At 38.2% G+C, this 19490-nt stretch overlaps 1 protein-coding gene and 1 long non-coding RNA gene across 2 annotated transcripts in view; one reads left to right on the top strand and one right to left on the bottom strand.

Moving 5' to 3' along the window:
* LOC132648924 (uncharacterized) overlaps nt 1-19490 on the top strand; it is a 191117-nt gene that overhangs the window by 33549 nt on the left and 138078 nt on the right. The gene's annotated exons all lie outside the window — the stretch shown is intronic.
* On the bottom strand, nt 47-617 carry LOC110553689 (protein UXT). The gene has a single exon (XM_021645752.2). It carries the CDS (start codon nt 565-567, stop codon nt 94-96), a length of 474 nt encoding a protein of 157 aa, XP_021501427.1. The 5' UTR covers nt 568-617; the 3' UTR covers nt 47-93.

Below are 19490 nucleotides of genomic sequence, written 5' to 3'. Positions count from 1 at the left end.
ACTTAGTCAATCAGTGAGAATTAGGGGGAAAAGAAAGGCTGTGTGATTCCAAGGCATTCAGGCTCTTTAATATTGGAGGATGGGAAGAAGCATTCAATGGGAAGATGGCTCTGGGAAATTCTGCAGGCCTTGTAGTTCTCTAAGTCCCTCTTGCATCATCTGGATATGGGCCTTGATATTCACGGAGTCCTTGGTGAGGCTGTTGCTGAGCTCTGTGAGAAGAGAACTCTTTCGGTCAATGAACTTGAGAGCTTCAGCCAGTGTCAACTCCAGGAAAAAACCATATCCCAGGGCCACATAGATGCGTGAAGTATCTGGGACCACTGTGTCAACGAAGAAGTTACAGCCCAAGTCCACCTGCATATATAATTCCGGGTGATTGGTTTCCTGGAGTCGCTCAGTAACATTTCTCAGTTGAAGGTATATGGATAGCTGCTCATATACCTTGTCTCGATGGTCCAGCATCTTTTTCAAGTCTCGTTGCAGGACGTCACTGATAAAGGCCTCATACCGCAGCACTTTTCCCCCTGTAGTATCCAAGGCTCGCCGTTTCGGGGGCGTCGCCATAATGAGCTCCTTCGTTAGGCCCACCCACAATAACTATTAGTATGATCCGCCATCACTTGAGTTTTTGATCTTAGCCATTCTGATGGGTATAAGGTGAAATCTCAGGGTCGTTTTGATTTGCATTTCCCTGATAACTAATGACGTTGAACATCTCTTTAAGTGTTTCTCTGCCATTCAATATTCCTCTATCAAGAATTATGTTTATTTTTGTTTCCCATTTTTAATTGGATTACTTAATTTGTTGCTTTTTAACTTCTTTAACTCTTTATATATATTGGATATTAGCCCTTTGTCAGATATAGGGTTGGTGAAGATCCTTTCCCAATCTGTAGGCAGTCGTTTTATTCTGATGACAGTGTCCTTTGCTTTACAGAAGCAAAGGACACTGTCATCAGTGTCCTTTTTAGTTTCATGAGGTCCCATTTATTGATTGTTGCTCTTAGAGCCTGTGCTGTTGGTGTTCTGTTCAGGAAGTTGTCCTCTGTGCCAATGATTTCAAGGCTCTTCCCCACTTTTTCTTCTTTCAGGTTTAGTGTGTCTGGTTTTATGTTGTGGTCTTTGATCCACTTGGACTTTAGTTTTGTGCAGGGTGATAAGTATGGATCTATTTGTATTTTTCTGCATGTGGCCATCCAGTTAGATCAGCACCATTTGTTGAAGATGCTATCTTTTTTCCATTGTATGGTTTTGGCATCTTTGTAAAAAATCAGGTTTCCATAAGTGTGTGGGTTTATTTCTGGGTCTTCTATTTGGTTCCATTGATCCACCATTCTGTTTCTATGCCAGTACTATACAGTTTTTATTACTGTTGCTCTATAGTACAGCTTGAGATCAGGGATGGCGATACCTCCAGAAGATCTTTTATTGTAGAGGATTGTTTTAGCAATTCTGGGTTTCTCGTTATTCCATATGAAGTTAAGAATTTTTATTTCAAGCTCTGTGAAGAATTGTGTTGGTAATTTGATGGGAATTGCATTGAATCTGTAGATTGCTTTTGGTAAGATGGCTATTTTTACTATGTTAATCCTGCCAAGCCATGAGCATGGGAGATCTTTCCATCTTCTGATATCTTCTAATTCTTTCTTCAGAGACTTGAAATTATTTTCATACATTTCTTTGACTTGCTTGGTTAGAGTCACACCAAGTTACTTTATGTCTTTTGTGGCAATTGTGAGGGTGTTGTTTCCCTACTTTCTTTCTCAGCCCTTTTGTCTTTTGTATCATTGTGGTCTTAATATCCAATACAGTATGTCTTACATCTTTGTTCACTTCAAGATTTCTTTACTGGTTTTATTGCTTTGTATTTCCAAGTGAATTCTATAATTGGCTTGAAATTTTTCACAAAATAAGCCTGGGAGACTTTTATTGGAATTGTATTTGATGTATACATCAATTTAATATAATTCATACATTTATAACATTGAGCCTACTAAATCTTGAACATACTATGTACCTATGTTTATGCATTCCTTGGTTTTCAATAGTATATTTTATTTTCTGTGTGAGAATATTAAATATATTTGTTATTTCCAGCCTTGTGTTTTTTCATGTTATGGTATTTTATTACCCCAAAAGGGACATTAAAATAAATGGGCTAATAAATATTGAAAATAAATGAACAGGAATGATATAGCAAGTTAGCATGAAACAAAAGGTAAAATGAATTAAAGAAAGTCCGAGAAACCAATATAAGCATTGGGCAACTGAACTTAATAAATAATGCCATTACAACACATGAGTTATATCATATATTGATAATGTTCACTATGGGAAAGTAAAAGTATAAATCATAAACACATATGGATCTTTCCACAGAACTATGCATATATTAAACAATAACCATCAGAACTGAAATAAGACACACAGGAATCAATAACATTGGATCTTACCCCTTTCTGAAGCTGGCAGTGCAAATGCACGAATCATAGGCAATTATTCCAGCAAACTCTCTGGCACTCATTCTCACACAACTGCATTTGGGACTACAGCCAAGTAGACAGAAATGATACTATTTTCCCCCTCAAACACACTTGTAAAACTTACAAAAATAGACTATAATTTAGGTCTTAATAAACAGATATCTAAAACAAATATTTCCCTGACAAATAGTGACAATAATATAAAGCATTTGGACACACAGCATGGCTAGGAGGCATGTAACAATGTGAATCCTTCAAAAGAACTCCACATTTCCTTAAAAAGCTTTAACATAATACTTTCCATTCAGCCTACTCTTTGCACACCCAGAGATATGCAACCAAAGTTAAAATGTCTGTCTAAACAGAAGTGGAACCTGGATTTGTTTTTGATTGACTCAGACTAGAAGCAACTGTCTTCCACTTGCCTATCAATATGGCTAAATAAATTGTAATGCATGCACTCACATTAAAAATGGACCACTGATGTATGAAATGACATGCATAAGTCTCAGAATAATTATGCGGAGTGGCAGAACGAAGGCAAGATAAGATTATGCACCCTTTGATTGCACTCATGTGAAAATTTTGCAAACCACTGAAATATGGCAAATCCAGATCAGTGGTTGTGTATGGTTGATGGGATTGTGGGAGAGGAGTGTGGGAATTGCAAAGAAGCACAAGAAAACCCTCAGGGCTGATATGTGTGTTTGCTACTGTAGCTGAAAGGAAACCTATAATAATGAAGGTACCACACTACAACCTCAGTGAAACTGAGCAGTAAGGCACTTCTGAGGTTCCTGAGTATACCATGATTATTTGTATGCTCCTCTGTAAATGCTTGTCTTTTACTTAGAATAATACTGTCCTTTGTGGAGGGAAGGAAGCCCTGAGTGAGTGACTGCCTTGACATAGACATAGTCATGCCAAGGACCCTATAGCCTCAGAAGGATGGCAAAGCCTTCCTCAGGAGATTAGTATGAGTGTGGATAGTATGTGCAGAAAATGTCCACCATAGATTTCCTGAAAACTGCTTCCCTACGGAGACTGATCCTACCAAGATTAGCTACATCTTTCCCCTTAATTTAACTGTATACCATAAACCTTGCCTTCTTGTTTATCTGTATGTAATAACCCTGCCTCCTTGTTCAGCTGCATGCAATTGAACTGCCTCTGTTCCACTTAATATAAAAGGCACATGCAGTTTCTGGGGTGCTGTGGTTTTTTAAACAGAAAGCTTTGACCACCAGATCCCAGTTTTTTCTGTGTGTCTGTCTGTGCTTTTCTTTTCTTCAAACACTTTGCCATTCTGGTCATGCCCATCCCTAGAGCCCTCCTGGACATAGCACCTCCTATTTTAGTTAATGCACACGAGAAACTAACATCTGGTTGTCCTGTTTACTTGAATGTTAAATTTGGCACTTTTAGTTTGGTTGGAATTCTGTTTTATTTTAAAACACAATTGAATATGATTTCTGTTTCACTATTAAAGCCGTGATCCAGTTAAACAGTTTTTTTCCTTTTACTTTAAAAATTATTATTAATGTACTATCAATGTAGATGCTGAGACTTATGGGCAACCTTTGAGCAGAGTGCAGGGAATCTTAGGAAAGAAGTGGGAAACAATAAGATCTGGAGAGGACAGGAACTCCACAAGGAGAGCAACAGAATCAAAATTTCTGAGCACAGGGTTCTTTCCTGAGACTGATATTCCAACCAAGGACTATGCATGGAGATAACCTAAGACCCCTGCACAGATGTAGCCCATGGCAGTTCAGTATCCAAGTGGGTTCCATTGTAATAGGAACAGGGACTGTCTCTGACATGAACTGATTGGCCTGCTCTTTAATTACTTCCCCCTGAGGGGGGAGCAGCCTTACCAGGCCACAGAAAAAGACAACACAGCCACTCCTGATGAGACCTAATTGACTAGGATCAGAAGGAAGGAAAAGAAGTCCTCCCCTATCAGGGTACTTGGGGAGGGGCATGCATGCAGAGGGTGGAGGAAGGGAGGGATTGGGACAGGAGGAGGGAGAGAACCACAGGGGGGATACAAAGTGAATAAAGTGTAATTAATAAAGAAAAAATAAATAAAAATAGACTTGCAGGCAAAAAAATACTATTATTACTACTACTATTATTATTGTGTGTTTGTATGATTCTGAGTGTGCTCCTGTGTATAGCCACTGAGTGTTTGTAGAAATCATAGTACAGAGAACAAATTTCAAGAGTTATTTCTTTCCTGTTGCCGTGTGAGTTCTGGGGCTTGAACTCAAGTTGTCAGGGCTAGCTGCAAGTGCCTTTACCCACTGAGCCATCTTGGATGGTCTCGTGAACCAATTTTAAATCATGTTCCTTGAGGGTTTACAAGCTGCTCTTTTCTGAACTTCTCCAATTCCAGGCTCTGTGACATAATAACATAGTCTATGATAATCACCACATAAGTGAGTGGAAGAGTGACTGTGGACAGGAACGCTGCACAGTAGTTACATTAGAGTGGCAGGAATTTGAAGTAGAGCCATGATTTATGAGGCAGATCTAGTCACCTAGCCTTTAAAACACTTTCATCCCTAAAACATTGAAAATTTCCCCGAAGTCTGAATTTCCTCATTTGTAATATTATGATTTTTAAATGTATTCCTGAAGTCCATTGTAATTATTAATGTTCTTCCACCCTGTTGTTCCACAAAGTGGGAAACTTATGTTGCCCTCATAGGCATTCCTTGAATGTTGCTCTGAGTCTTTCAAGAAATCCTTGGAGGAGGAGGGTTGTCTATGAAATAAGAAAGAAGAACACGGAACAGGTTTTCTTACAAGAACCATTTTTTTTAATACATACATAAAGGAATTTAATAACGTTTATACTCTTGTTTGCTTTGCTCTACAATAGTCGGCCTTTTAAGAAATGGGAGTACCATCATGAAAAATGTCAAGATGCTGTGTGATTGATCACCTGATATGTGGGTAAATGACATTCAGTTTGTGCACTGATGCAGAGGCAGCATTTACAAACTAACTATCATAGTGATGTATGTGGTCTATTTTGTCTTCGCTGTTGTATCTTATATATCTCGTCTTGTTTTTTAGCATATGGGGCCATATTTTATTATCTTGTTTATTCTTCTTTTTAATAAAATATTTTCTCTCTGATTTGGAATTTTTGTGTGCCCTAACATAAAAATCCATATGAATAAAATTTTATCATTTCTCAGAGTAATTAAGTAATCTGTATACCATTTTTTTTGCTGTCTACTTTCATTCATTTGCACATTTTATCTTATGATCTGTTGTTGAAGTCACATCAATATGTTTTAATTTTTAATACATTTTGTGAAAGTTGGGAAATGCTGACTTAGTCAAATCATTATTTGTATGACTTTTTGATTAATGTTTCCATCTTTCTCAAGAAAATGTATCAAAATGGGCTCCATGCCTATTTTTCTGTTCAAGTCTGGATCTCTCATACCTACCTCCTGACACATGCAAGTATTATAATAAAATCACATATTAATAAACACACAATACATGCCATTGAGCTAGCAGGGACTTCCATTATGCATCAAGCCTCATGTGGGAAAGAGCTTCATTGACATGTCTTTGTGGTTAGGTCTGGGTTGATCCAGTTCCTTCTAACATCTTATCTACCTGCCCTGTTTGGAATTCATGTTGAATATGTTAGCATTTTGTATATTGGCCTTTCTGACAAGCCTTTCTTTGCTGAAAAGGAATGCTTAATTTGCCAGATTATGAAAATCTGTATTTAGTATCTTGTAGAATTTAAAGTCCATATCAAAGCACACTACTCTTAACGTTGTATTGGCTTCCTAGAATATGCAACCCTGAATTTAAATTAAGCATATCTTTGGTCATTGTCACATGTAAGTTATTCCACAACCATGAATACAGATAAAGGAAAGCAAAGCTCACATCAATTTGTAGTTTTAGATTCTGAACTGTTTAACCTGCATATTATTGATGATAACTTTTGTTGTTCTGTATTTATTAAAAACATATTATTAAGTTCAACCAACACTTAGGAGAATAAGAATTACTCTCCATATTTCAGGAAGAATTTGTTGAATGTATTTTCAAACAACTGTGTAAGATATTTATAAGAAAATCAATGTTCTTAGATGAAAGTAGACACTTAGTTTCTAAAGCAAGAATGGGCTATTATAAAAATAAATAGTCAGATAACAAGAAAAAAACATAAAGTTAAGGAAAAAAATCATTAACATGATTGCTGAAATATATGCATAGAAATCTAATAAAAGGGATAAAACATAAAATTGGAAAGTTGCCCAGAACTTCTTATGCAAATCAATGAAGATTAAAAAAAATGTAGAGAACAAATAAGATTATCAATGATCAATAATGAAGAGCCAACATCTGACTGATAGAAAGGCAATGTGAAGACAGAGAACAGAGAGTACTTATTAGCAAGAAGAAGCCATGAGTTGGGGGAGAATGGAGTCTTGCTGTTAAAGGCGAAAGTAGGAGACATACAAGGAAGTTGTTCCAGACCCAGTAGAGTTGAGTCCTGACCAGGACCCCTAATTGTAAGAAGATATGACTCTATGACTTATTATTTTTATTGTGGTGGTAAAACTAATGACACAACTACAGAATAGAAGATATTTGGCCCATGGTTTCAGAGCGTCAGCCCATGAACATTTGGTCCCATATACTGGACAGACCATCATATACAGAGCACATTATGGCCAATCAGGACTTAGAGAACATACAATGCTGCCCCTTTCTGGCTCTCCCTTTTCTCCTATTATTCTTCTGGGGCCCTGAAGCCCATGGGAAGATGTCTCAGTCATTCAAGGTGGGCATTTCCTTCCAGTTAATCCTTTTTAGAAACACACATACAGATGCCCAGTGGTACACTTTCACATTTCCTAGGTGATATGGAATCCAGTTAAGACAACAGTGAAAAATTGGATTTAATTGGATTAAGCATCTCAGTTAAGAAGATCAAAAACAAAAATATTATAGCCAGAAAAGTTCCATGAATTGGACACAGTGTCTTTATTTGTTTGTTTGCTTTGTTGTTGTTTTAATTTTGAGGACAAACTTGAATGTGATGTCACATGCCTGTAACCCCAGTATTCAGAAGCATCAGGAGTTCCAGGCAACTATCAAATACCTAATATGAGTCTGAGGTCAGTGTGCTCTATGAGAGACCCAGTATTAAAAAATTTACAAAGAAGAAAAATTTAAAATAATATTTATCATTCATAAAGTTGCATTTGGAGAAGCAGCTTTGGAAGTGGAACAGAAGGATTGACATCTCTGTGCAAAGGTCCACAGAGGAAAAATTGAAAAAATTATAGAAAGATCAACTGAGACTTTCCTGCTCCCCTAAAGCAGAATAGATAGCTTAGATCAACCTACTCCCTTAGAAAATCTGAAAGGAAAACCTGGTGGAAACATTTACAGTTAACAAGGTACTCAAGAAATATACAGGCAGAAATCTTACTGATACACTTCCAGCTGGGTGCAGACTTTTAATCCTATGACTTGGGAGGCTGAGGCACGGAGATAGGCAGCTTGAAGCCAGCCTGGGCCATATAGCAGGACCCTCAAGGTCAAAATTTAACCATAACAAGATCTGCCAATTCAAGAAATGCAGCTAGGAATCCTCGTATTAAATAAAAATGGTGTTTGTAGCTCCTAGGTACAAGTGTCTTGTGAAGTAGTTCTGCTCAGGGTTGAGAAACTGAATGATGCTACGCTAGTAAATTATAATGAGAAATCTCTTGCATGGATTCATGACTTGACTTTAATCACAATTGCATTATTGGATTAAGATAATTTGGAATTACTACTTCCCTAGTTACATGTCAGCAGAAAGTATTGCGAGGGAAGACAGTCATTCTGGAAGGCAAATACGTCTATGAATAGACAGTGAATTCAATCAGGAATGCAAAGATATCATTAGAAACCAAGCATGACAATGCACAATAAAAAGAAGCACACTGCAAATGGAGTAGAGAGAAACATTTAGACACAAACTGAGGTTTTAATATGTTAAGAGATGCTAAACATAACATCTAGAGTTCAGCCATAGACTAAATATATGCAAATGAACCTCAAAGCTCTAGAACCCGAAGCTGAAATTAGGCTCCGTGGAGGTTTTATTATTATTGCTGTTGTTGTTTGAGTGCATGGTGTATGTGTGTGTACACGTGTTTATGGTTGCATGTGGCTGTGTGTCTGCAGAGGCCTGAAGTTGGCATCAGTGTTTTACATTCAATCTTAACCATTTTAAGTGTTGTGCACATTATAAAAATGTGCATGATGATTGTGTGCATTTGTTTTGTGTGTGTGTGTGTGTGTGTGTGTGTATAAGGAGAAGGGGAGGGAGGGAGAAAGAGAGATCAGAGGACAACCTCCGATGTGGGTCCCCACCTTGGTTGAGATGGGGTCTCTGTTGTTCACTGGTGTGTGCATCAGGCTGGCTGACCTATGAGCTTTAAGCAATTCTGCTTGCTCCTCCTAGATAATTTCGTCTCTGCTTCCTGCCTCACTGTGGGAGGAGTAGGATTACAGACCTCTGCTACCCCAGAAGGCTTTACAAGGGTTCTGCAAATCTGATACTTTCTTGCCAAATTCTTTACTCGCAGAGTCGCATACCGGCCCTCAACCTTATTTTTTGAGACAGAATCTCTCACCCAACCTAGAGTTTGCTAGTTTGTGTAGACCGGCTGGACAGCAAGCCCTGAGGTCCTCTGGTCTTCAGCATCCAGCATTGGGATTCCAAGGCTCTGACTGTCCCAGTGGGCTTTTCTGTGGGTGCTGGGGACCCAAACTCGGGTCCAAAAGCTTGTGCAGGAAGCACTTGACCTGATGAGCCATCTCCCTAGCCTAAGCACATTTCAAAATCAGGCTTGTCAGGTACAGTGTGTCCCAATCTCTAAAATCCTTTCTCTAGAAAGGAGAGCATGCACAGTAGACTATTTAACCATTAAGATTAATTTGTCAGCCACGTGCACGCCTATCATCCCAGCACTCAGGAAGGCAGAGGTAGGCAGATCCCTGTGAGTTTGAGGCCAGCCTGGTCTACAAAGTGAGTCCAAGACAGCAAAGGCTACACAGAGAAATCCTGTCTCTAAAAGCAAAACAAAACAAAACCCACAAACCAACAAAAAGATTGTCTTCTCTCCCCCTCCCCTTTTCTGTATTGTTAGCACTTTCTCTGTGTTTGGATTTTGCTCTTTTGTTGTGATTTGCCTTCTAGTTTGCTCATTTTCTCTGTACCTAATAAACTTTAACAATGTCACCATCTGTTCCTTTTAAAATTGTTTTATTATATCTACTTATTTTATTTATGGGTGTATGGGATATGTGTGCATATATCATGGCCTTTTGGATGTTTAGAGGACAAATTTGAAATTGATTCTTTCCTTTTAAGAAGTGGATCCCAAATATGGAATACAGGTCAGGCTTGGCAGCCAGCACCTGTTGTGGTAAATAAAAAATGAGTTTGAGGCTATAATGTTTATTATTAGCCCTAAGATTATCATGGCAGTATTATTTAATCTGCTTTCATAAGTAATAAGACAAAGACATCTATTAGATTTTAATTTCTTCATTTACCTTGGGCCAGGCAAATATTTTCCTTACACTGTCATGATATCCTCACCATCTATCTCCCAGCCCCCATCCAATGCTATCTGCCATAATGCCTTAATCCTCCTCATCTGGTCTACCTTTCACACATAATCCCATGGTACTTGCTTTTATTCTTTATCTGGGCCTTTCCATGCCATTATTGGTGTCCTTTCTTTAGGTTCACATGTGTTTTTTTTTTTTTTTTTCTTCACGCTAACTCATCATGGTGCCTTCCTTCCTCCTCTCTTTCCATCTATTTCCCATGATTCTCTCTTGAACTCCCAACAAGCACCTTTACCTACTGAACCATCTCACTAGGCCATCATTTGTTTCTTGCAGCAAACTGCCAGTGTTGAAATGGGAAAACAATAGATCTGTAGGTAAATATGACAATGAGTCTAACTAAGCTTGAATTTAATAGCATAATGTCCAATGATATTATACACGTTTATAATTAAAGACCAAGAAAGGAATAGTCATCAAAAGGGATTTGAAGACTTTTAAGTGTCCCGAACTCCCTACTTTATATAGCAATAGGTGAAAATGACTGATTCATATTGTTATTTTAATATATTATGCTATAGACTATGTTGTAGCCACTGTAAGAAAAAAGTATAAGGATTGAAAGAGGAAATCTGAATACTAAAAATAATTCAGGAAAGAAATAATCCGGGTAACTTACTCATGTAAGTAATTTATCTCATAAAACAACAATCTCTCAAAATAAAACAGAATAAATGGGGAAGGTAAGTTAGAAAAACAATACAATGAAATATGTGTTGACTACATGAGGAACAGCACAGGAGGCTGACTTTTAGTGTCCACATGCAAATGCACACGCACACACGAATGCTCGTACATATGGCCTTACATGTGAGCATGCACAAACACACACACATGAGCATGCACATCATGCATATACAAAAGCGCATAGAAACAAGAAGAATGGACCTTGATAAATGTGTATTTCTGTAGATTCTTTGGTTTCGCAGAAGGAAATAATTACAAGGTTAAATCTGGCTATTTAACAGCATATGATACATTTTTAAACTCTTTCATCTTTAAATATAAAAGTACAAGCAATAATAAGCATTCTGTATTTGTAATTAAAATTTAATAAAACCCCAGTGACCATAACTAAAACAACAAAAATTTTTGGGCAAAGATTTTCTGCTTCATAATTTTCATACTCTGGTGTCAAATTATAGTACTTTGTATTTTTTTTCTGTTTGCCTTTATAGTAGCCAAGGGTAATAAATTAGTTGGCACCATTTAGTAGTTTTCCTTCTGTGTCAGCTGGAAATAATATATAAAGATGTCCGGTATCTAACTAACTTTAAAAAAAAAACTGACTTCTATTTTTATTTCTTCTTTATTTCCGTCCAATATCAGCATTTAAAATGAAAATTTCCAGTTAACTGCATTTTAAAAGCCATGCTTGCACAATGTACAAATTATTTGACTAAATTAAATGAGTGCAAAAAATAAGAGGGGTTGGAGAGAATTCCCAGAAGTTAAGAATGTTTCCAGTTCTTTCTAAGGACCTGAATTCAGTCCCTAGCACTCATTGAAGGCAACACCCCACCACTTGTAATTCCTGCTCCAGGGGACCTAGGATTCTCCTCTTCCCCATAAGCTCACATAAATGCACACATGCAGGCAGTTACACACAAGGTGCACATACACACAGACACAACACACATAAATAAAAACAAAATAAATCATTTTTAAAACTATAAGTGAAAATTCCATTGTAGCATTGATTTATGAAGAGAATACACATGAGAGCTGAGAGGTGTCAGGAAAATAGGCCTCCTAAACTGAAATTACATAAAACATGTAAAGTGATTGTTAAAATCCTGTGGAAGTACACTCTTTGTCATTGAGTGGATAACTCAGAATGGAATTGAGATTATCCACTATTTCCAATTTTACATAGAAAACAGTTAAGTACAGCAAAGCTAAAGATTAAGAATATCAGAGTTGACAGAGTTAGAGTCCACATTAAAGACGTGTTCACAGTCTTGTGTCCAGAAAGACTACAAAACTGTAGTATACAGTTTCCAGGGGCTTGATGTCCACAGCAGTTCAATGTTCAGTGACATACTGCGTTTCCAGTTAAATTCTGTTACAGGAGTTCAGGGCACAGGTATGCTAAGTGGTTCTTTACAAAATAGGCTAAAATTTTCATTCCTTTATAAATGTTAACTGATTTAATAAATGTTACAGTTATTTTTATAAAACTGTGTTTGTTTCTCAGTTTCTCTCTTAACCTGGCTATCACACAAATAATTTTTATATTTGTTTAATAATAAGCTTCACAACACAATACCTGAGCAATTATTACTCTACTCTTAACCCTCTAAACTAATCTGGTTTCCTTCCAGTGTACATTTTAGAGATATGTAGCTTTCCTTCTCCAGCTCCTCTCTACTGATGTCAGCTGGATATCTACTGGTCAGTCAGTCCCCTACTTCCTCTTCTAAGTCATCCATCCCTGCCTGGCAGGAAGTCCAGCCCTTTTTTCTTCCCCACTAAGCAACTGGCTATAAACTGCTCTATTGGCATATCAGCAGACAATTGGGGAGCAGAGTTTACACAACACTGAGAGAGAAGATTCTCAGAAAAAGGATTGCAACCAGATATTTTTATGCCCGGTTTTTGAGACCCCCAAAGAACATGAGGAATTGACTCTGCTGCAAAATACATGAGATTTTATTTATTTATTTTTTCAATGCAGTTTATTCAGGAACCTTGAACAATCATCTGACCCTGGGGAAAGCCAGCCCACAGCTTAAATAGCCTCTGGGTAGCCAACCCCAGCGTGCCACGTGGGCAATGCAGATAGGTCCACATACATGGAAGCAAGCCAGATCCTCAACCTTAAAGAGTTTATTTAATACAAGCTCTAGCCCGGGTAATAAAACTTCTGTGGAAGCGGTATGTTGTGGGATGGTCTAGGGAAACTAGCTTTCTAAAGGAAAAAAAAAAAAAAAAAACACAAGCAGGGGGTTACATGCCTTGGTGTTACATGATTGGGTAAGGGAAATTGACTTTTGAAATGATTGGTTTAGTTTAGATGCCAAGTCCATAAAAGGTTCTGGCCTGGCCATTTGGGCCAGTTTCCTAGCAACAGTATCTCTAATGGGCAGGAAAAGAATGTGGTAAGGCCAGTTCCTCCCTGCAGGTGGCTGGTATTTATCTACCTGGCTGACCTTTGTTCAGGCTTGTGCTTTAAACTTTAAACCAATACCCCAAAAAACCTATTTTTTAATTCTTTGGTATCTCAATATGAGGTATACAGAAATTGTAATTTGAATTACACATTAACCTTATGCCTACAGACAAATTTGAGGTAAACTGTGTACATTTGTCTATGTGGTGGATCAAACTGCAGTGCCAGGCAAAAACTTTCATTTTGTTAGTGCCTAGCTTTTCACTTTGTCTAGCTTCTGATGCCACCTGGCAAGGTGTCTATGGGGTGATATGATATAGTTCCCAGCCAGTTATAAAAATTAATAAATAATAAGCAGCTGCAGTAATTGTTAGTAAACAATGAAAATTATCCTGAGTTAGGGGAACAGGATCTGTCTCTGACATGAACTCGGATGTCTGCTATTTAATCACTTCCCCCTGGCGACTTGGCCTTTTCAGGCCACAGGATCCAGGCAGTCTTTATGAGACTTGATAAGTTAGGGTCAGCTGGCAGGGGAGAAGGACTCCACCTTTCAGTGGGCTAGGGGAAGGGGCTAGATGGGAAGATGGAGGGGGGGGACTGGGTGGAGATGAGGGAGGGGGCTACAATCAGAATATGAAATGAATAAATTGTAAAAAATATAAATTAACAAAAATCTTCAAAAAAAGATGATGATCTTTATACTGGATCAAAAATTCAACCAATTACCAAAATTAAGTGTGGCACTGAATTAAAATTAAAACATCATCAACTGTTATAATAACTTTAAGTAAAATGTAAAGATACAAAAATATATATTTACGTACACAAATATATCACCATAACAAACACTAAATGTAAGTTGGCATAAAATTTCGATTAGCAAGACATTTATTTTATTTTTTAAATTACATTTTATTTATTTATGTAGTGGATGGGGGTTACATGTTGAGGTCAGAGAGAGTCGGGGGAGTTGACTCACAGCTATTATGTAGGTCCAAGGATTGAGCTCAGACCAGCAGCCTTACTGTGAGGTACCTTTATGAGCTAAGACTTCTCAGACACCCAAGATAGAATATTTACAGAGAAGTCCTTTATTATAATAACTTAAGAGATGGTATGCCCCCCTTTTTTTAAAAAAAAGTAAATTATGTTTTTGAAAACATAATTGGAGAATAAAGGTAGCCAGCATCCATGCAGATTGTACGCCCTTGCATACAAAGCAGGTGGCTATATTAGGTAGACTGAACCAAGTGGGTCACCTAGGATGGTTTGTTATTTCCTTTCCGGTTTTGCTTCTAAGGGCCTTTGATGCCTGCTTTTTAATACTTTGATTGATGTATTCTGTTTTGAACAGACATCTAGAATGCCCTGGCTACTCAGGGTCCACTTCTGCCTTGCTTTCTCCAGAGTATTGTCACCAGAATGCCTGCCAATCTTAATCCCATTTCTTTTGTGCAGGAGTGGAGCTGGGAGAGGATTTTATATCCCTATGATTTTCTGTATTGTGATTATTCTGTGGACAGAGAATGCTGCACTTTTAAAGGTTATGATTTTCACTTAAATTTATATGAATATAATTGCACGCTCACATACAGCTGTAAGAAATAATGTTTAACAATGTAGTGTGCTCATTATCCAGTTTCTCCTAATGGGTCCATCGTGCAGAATTGTCCAATGGTTTCATAACTGGGACACTGAAACAACCCATCATTCTTATTTCCTACTTTGGACTTCTCATTTTGCTTGTACTCATTCATGTGTACTTAGTTCTGTATAATTTTAACACACATATGGATAGAGTTACCCAGCACCACAGCCAGCCATAAAAGAGCTCTTGATAGTTAATATGCATTATTTTTGTACCTGGAAGGATTCCTAGGAAGTTCATGATCAAAGTGGCAGTTGGTTTGTGGTGATGATTAGCATCTCCTAAGTTTGTAGATAGCCACAGAGACAGAGAGGGAAAGATAGAAGAAGAAGAAGAAGAAGAAGAAGAAGAAGAAGAAGAAGAAGAAGAAGAAGAAGAAGAAGAAGAAGAAGAAAAAGAAGAAGAAGAAGAAGGAAGAACATATTCCAGTCTCTTGTTTTTTTTATTTTTTATTTTTTTATTTTTTTTACTATTGATTACACTTTATTCATTTTGTATTCCCCCCTATCGTTATTCTTTATAGGCATTAAATCTTCATAGAGGCTCTACCCTTAAGACTATCCCTAAATCCATTCACTTCCTAGAGCTGTAATGCTCAGTCCAGACTCCTTTGGGTTCCATATCAGATATCCTGTAAAATCAGATGTTTACATTAAAACACTATCAAAATTACAGTTATAAACAGCAATGAAATAATATTATGGTTGGGGTCACCACAACATGAGGAACTACATTAAAGGGTCACAGCATTAGGAAGGTTGAGAACCATGGTGCTAGAGGCTTTACCCACACACTTTATAAAGGATTGGGATTTTAACATATCAGCTGTGGATGGACAAAACAAACAAACAAACTGATGTCAATAACAACAGGAAAGTTATAAAATTCTACCAATGTGAAGACTGCCAATCACCCTTTTCTGCCCTCCATTCATATCCTTACCTGTGGAATTCACTAATTTATTTTTTCTGTCTATGATGTTATAAAGAGTAACACATAAATAAATGGAATGGTAGAGTAGGTGATCTTTAGAGACAGACTTTTTTCATATCCATAAATCACTAGAAAGCTCTCTTTGCTGTTGTGTGCATCACGAGTGGTATAGTTGGCAGTTCACTAAACAGTATTCTGTTGTGGCATAAGGGATGTTTCCAGTTTTTGCCTATTATTAATGATATAATTATAAATAATCATGTAAGTTATATTTTATGAAAAATGTTTTTATTTCTCTAGGACAAAGAAGGCAATTGTTAAGTTATTATACTAGTTGCCTCTCTCATCACTTTGACAAACTACCTGACGACAAGAAGCAAAGGAAGGAAAGGTTTGCTTTAGTTCGTGGTTAAAAAGGTATATAGTCCGTTATGAGGGTAGTGGTGAAAGAGCAAGGCAGCTGGTCACACAGCACCTTCAGCCTGGAAGCAAAGAGTGACAAATGCTGGAGCACTGGGGGATTGCTAGTCTTTCTCTTTCTATTCTGTCCAGGCCCTGAACCCCCCAGGATTATGTCAGGCACATTCACTTTGTGCCTCATCTCTTTAATTCTCTTAAAAGAATTCCTTCATAGACACCTAAAGTGTGCCTCACTAATATTCTAGGTGGTTTCAATCCAATGAAGTTGATTGAAATGAACTATCATGGTCCTACAACTGCTGCTTGTTTGACTTCTTAAGAAAATGCTCAGTTTCTTTCTTTCTTTTTTTTTTGAGATTCTTTTTTCTTTTATTAAATTTTTATTAATTACAGTTTATTCACTTTGCATCTCCTCTGTAGCTCCCTCCCGCCTCCCCTCCCAATTCCATCCTCCTTCCCCCTTCTCCACTCATGCCTCTCTCCAAGTCCACTGATAGGGGAGGTCTTCCTCTCCTTTCTTCTGACCCTAGCTCATCAGGGGTGGCTGCATTGTCTTCCTCTATGACCTGGTAAGGCTGCAAGATGGCTGCTCAGTTTCTTTATAGAGTATCTGGACCATTTTATCTTATCACCAGCATGCAGGACCAATCCAGTTCTTCTCCACTTCTACCAGCATTTGATCTCATCCTTTTTTAATATATCCATTGCAATAGGTGTGTAGCAATATCCCATCGTGGTTTTAAATTGTCTTCCTAGTGAAAATACAGATCGTTCCTTGGGCTAGGTTGCCATGTCTATACCCTCTTCACTGGTATCTGTCTTTCTGCCTTTTGTGCCTTTCAATACACATATGTGTTGTATTGAAAGAGATGAGAGAGGAAGGGGGCTGGAGGAAGGGTGGGAGGGAGAATGAGCTTTGGTATCTCTTTATATATTCTAGATGCCATTCCTCTGTTGAATATTTGTATTGCAGATATTTTCCAATAATATCCACTTTATCTTCTAATATGAGCCTTTGCAGTTTTAGTTTAGATGAGTTTCACTCGAACAGATTTTCCTTTGACAAATGGTGCTTTTGTTATCAAGATTAAGAATTCTTTGTTGAACTCCACGTTCTGAAGATGCTCTTCTTCATTTGATTTTTACAAAATGTTATGGCTTCTTCCAGCAACGGATGGGAGCAGATGCCGAGACGCACAGCCAAATATTAGGCAGAGCTCAGTGAGTCCTGCTGAAGAGGAGGAGAAAGGGTTGTAAGAACCAGAGGAGTTAAGGACACCACAACTAACACAGACTCATAGGGATTCAAAGGGAGTGAATTGACTAATAGGGTGCCTACATGGCTCTGACGTAGGCTCTCCATATATAGGTTATGGTTGGGTAGCTTGGTCTTCTTGCAGGACTCCTAATAGTGGGAGTTAGGGCTATTTCTGACTCTTTTTCCTGATTTTGGGATTCTTTTCCTCCTACTGGGTTGCCTTGTCCAGCCTTTATATGAGGGAAGGTACCCAGTCTTTTGTTTGTTTGTCTTTTTTTTGTTTGTTTGTCTAATTATTTATTTATTTTACATCCTGATAGAAGTTTCTACTCCCTCTTCCTCTTTCCCCACTTTTCCTCTCCCCCCTGCCTCCCATCTACTCCTCATTAGTTTCTCTTCAGAAAAGAACAGGCCTCCCATGGATACAAGCCAGCCATGACATATCAACTTGCAGTAAGACTAGGTACTTACTCTCCCATTAAGGTTAGATGAGACAACCTAATAGGAGGAAAAGGGTCTCAAAGGCAGCCAACAGAGTCAGAGATTGTTCCTGCTCCTACTCCTAGGAGGCCCACAAGAAGACCAATCTATACAACTGCAACATAGTGCAAAGTTCTTGGTCAGTCCCAGGAAGACTCCCTGTTTGGAAGTTTAACCTCGGTCGACCCCTACGAACTCAGATTAGTTGTTTCTGTAGATTTTCTTGTGGTGTCCTTGACCTCTCTGGCTCCTACTACACTTCCTCCCCCACCTCTTCAGCAGGATTACCCAAACTTTACCTAATGTTTGGATGTGGGTCTCTGTATCTGTTTTGATAATTTGTTGAGTGAAGCCTTTCTGAAGACAACTGGGCAAGGCATCAATCTATGGTTCTATCCTAGGTCTTTGGGCTATCTAGCCTCTGGCTCCTGGCCCTCCATGAAGAGTTGGGAAGGGACAGCTCCCTCTCATGGCATGATTCTTTTTTTTAAATTTTTTATTTAACTTTTATTAATTACATGGCATGATTCTTTTTTTTATTTTTTATTTTTTATTTTTTTTTATCAGTTACATTTTATTAACTCTGTATCCCAGCCGTGTCCCGATCTCTCATTCCCTCCCAGTCCCTCCCTCCCTCCCTCATCTCCACCATGCCCCTTTCCAAGTCCACTGATAGGGGGGACCTCCTCCCCATTCATCTGATCCTGTTTTATCAGGTATCTTCAGGACTGGCTGCAAAGCCCTCCTCTGTGGCCTAACAGGACTGCTCCTCCCTTCGGGGATGGGGAGACCAAAGAGCCAGTCATTGAGTTCCTGTTAGAAATAGTCCCTGTTCCCCTCACTTTGGGAAACCAATTGGTTATTGAGCTACCACAGGCTACATCTGAGTGGAGGTTCTAGGTTATATCCATACATGGTCCTTGGTTGAATGTCAGTCTCAGAAAAGACCCTGTGCCCAGATATATTTGGTCCTTGTGGAGCTCCTATCCTTTCCCCATCAGACTAACTCCCCTTCTTTCTTATGATTCCCTGTACTCTGCCAAAGGTTTGGTCATGAGTCTTTGCTTTGAAAACACTGCTAGTTAGAGTCTTTCAGATGCGCTCAGTAGACTCCTGTCATACATTCAATGCACATCCCATCTGTCTTTCTAAATGAGGATTGATCATCTTACCCCATGTCCGCTCAATTGATTATCTTTTTTAGGTGTATAGATTTCATTATGTTTATCATATCTTATAGGTCTATATAAGTGAGTATATCCCATGTTTGTCTTTCTCCTTCTGGGATATTTCACTCAGAATGATCTTTTCTAGATCCCACCATTTGCCTGCAAATTTCATGATTTCCTCCTTTTTGATTGCTGAGTAGTATTCCATTGTATAAAAAGACCACAATTTCTGTACCCATTCCACTGTTGATGGACATCTGGGTTGTTTCCAGGTTCTGGCTATTACAAATAGAGCTGCTAT

The sequence above is a fragment of the Meriones unguiculatus genome, chromosome 1, assembly GCF_030254825.1.
Source record: "Meriones unguiculatus strain TT.TT164.6M chromosome 1, Bangor_MerUng_6.1, whole genome shotgun sequence".
Classification (NCBI taxonomy): domain Eukaryota; kingdom Metazoa; phylum Chordata; class Mammalia; order Rodentia; family Muridae; genus Meriones; species Meriones unguiculatus.
The sequence above is the reverse complement of the archived record's forward strand: the minus strand, read 5'-3'. Positions and strand labels throughout refer to the sequence as shown.

Bases quoted from the DNA above. Each gene is read 5' to 3' on its own strand.
- LOC110553689 (XM_021645752.2), bottom strand. From the start codon at position 567: ATGGCGACGCCCCCGAAACGGCGAGCCTTGGATACTACAGGGGGAAAA.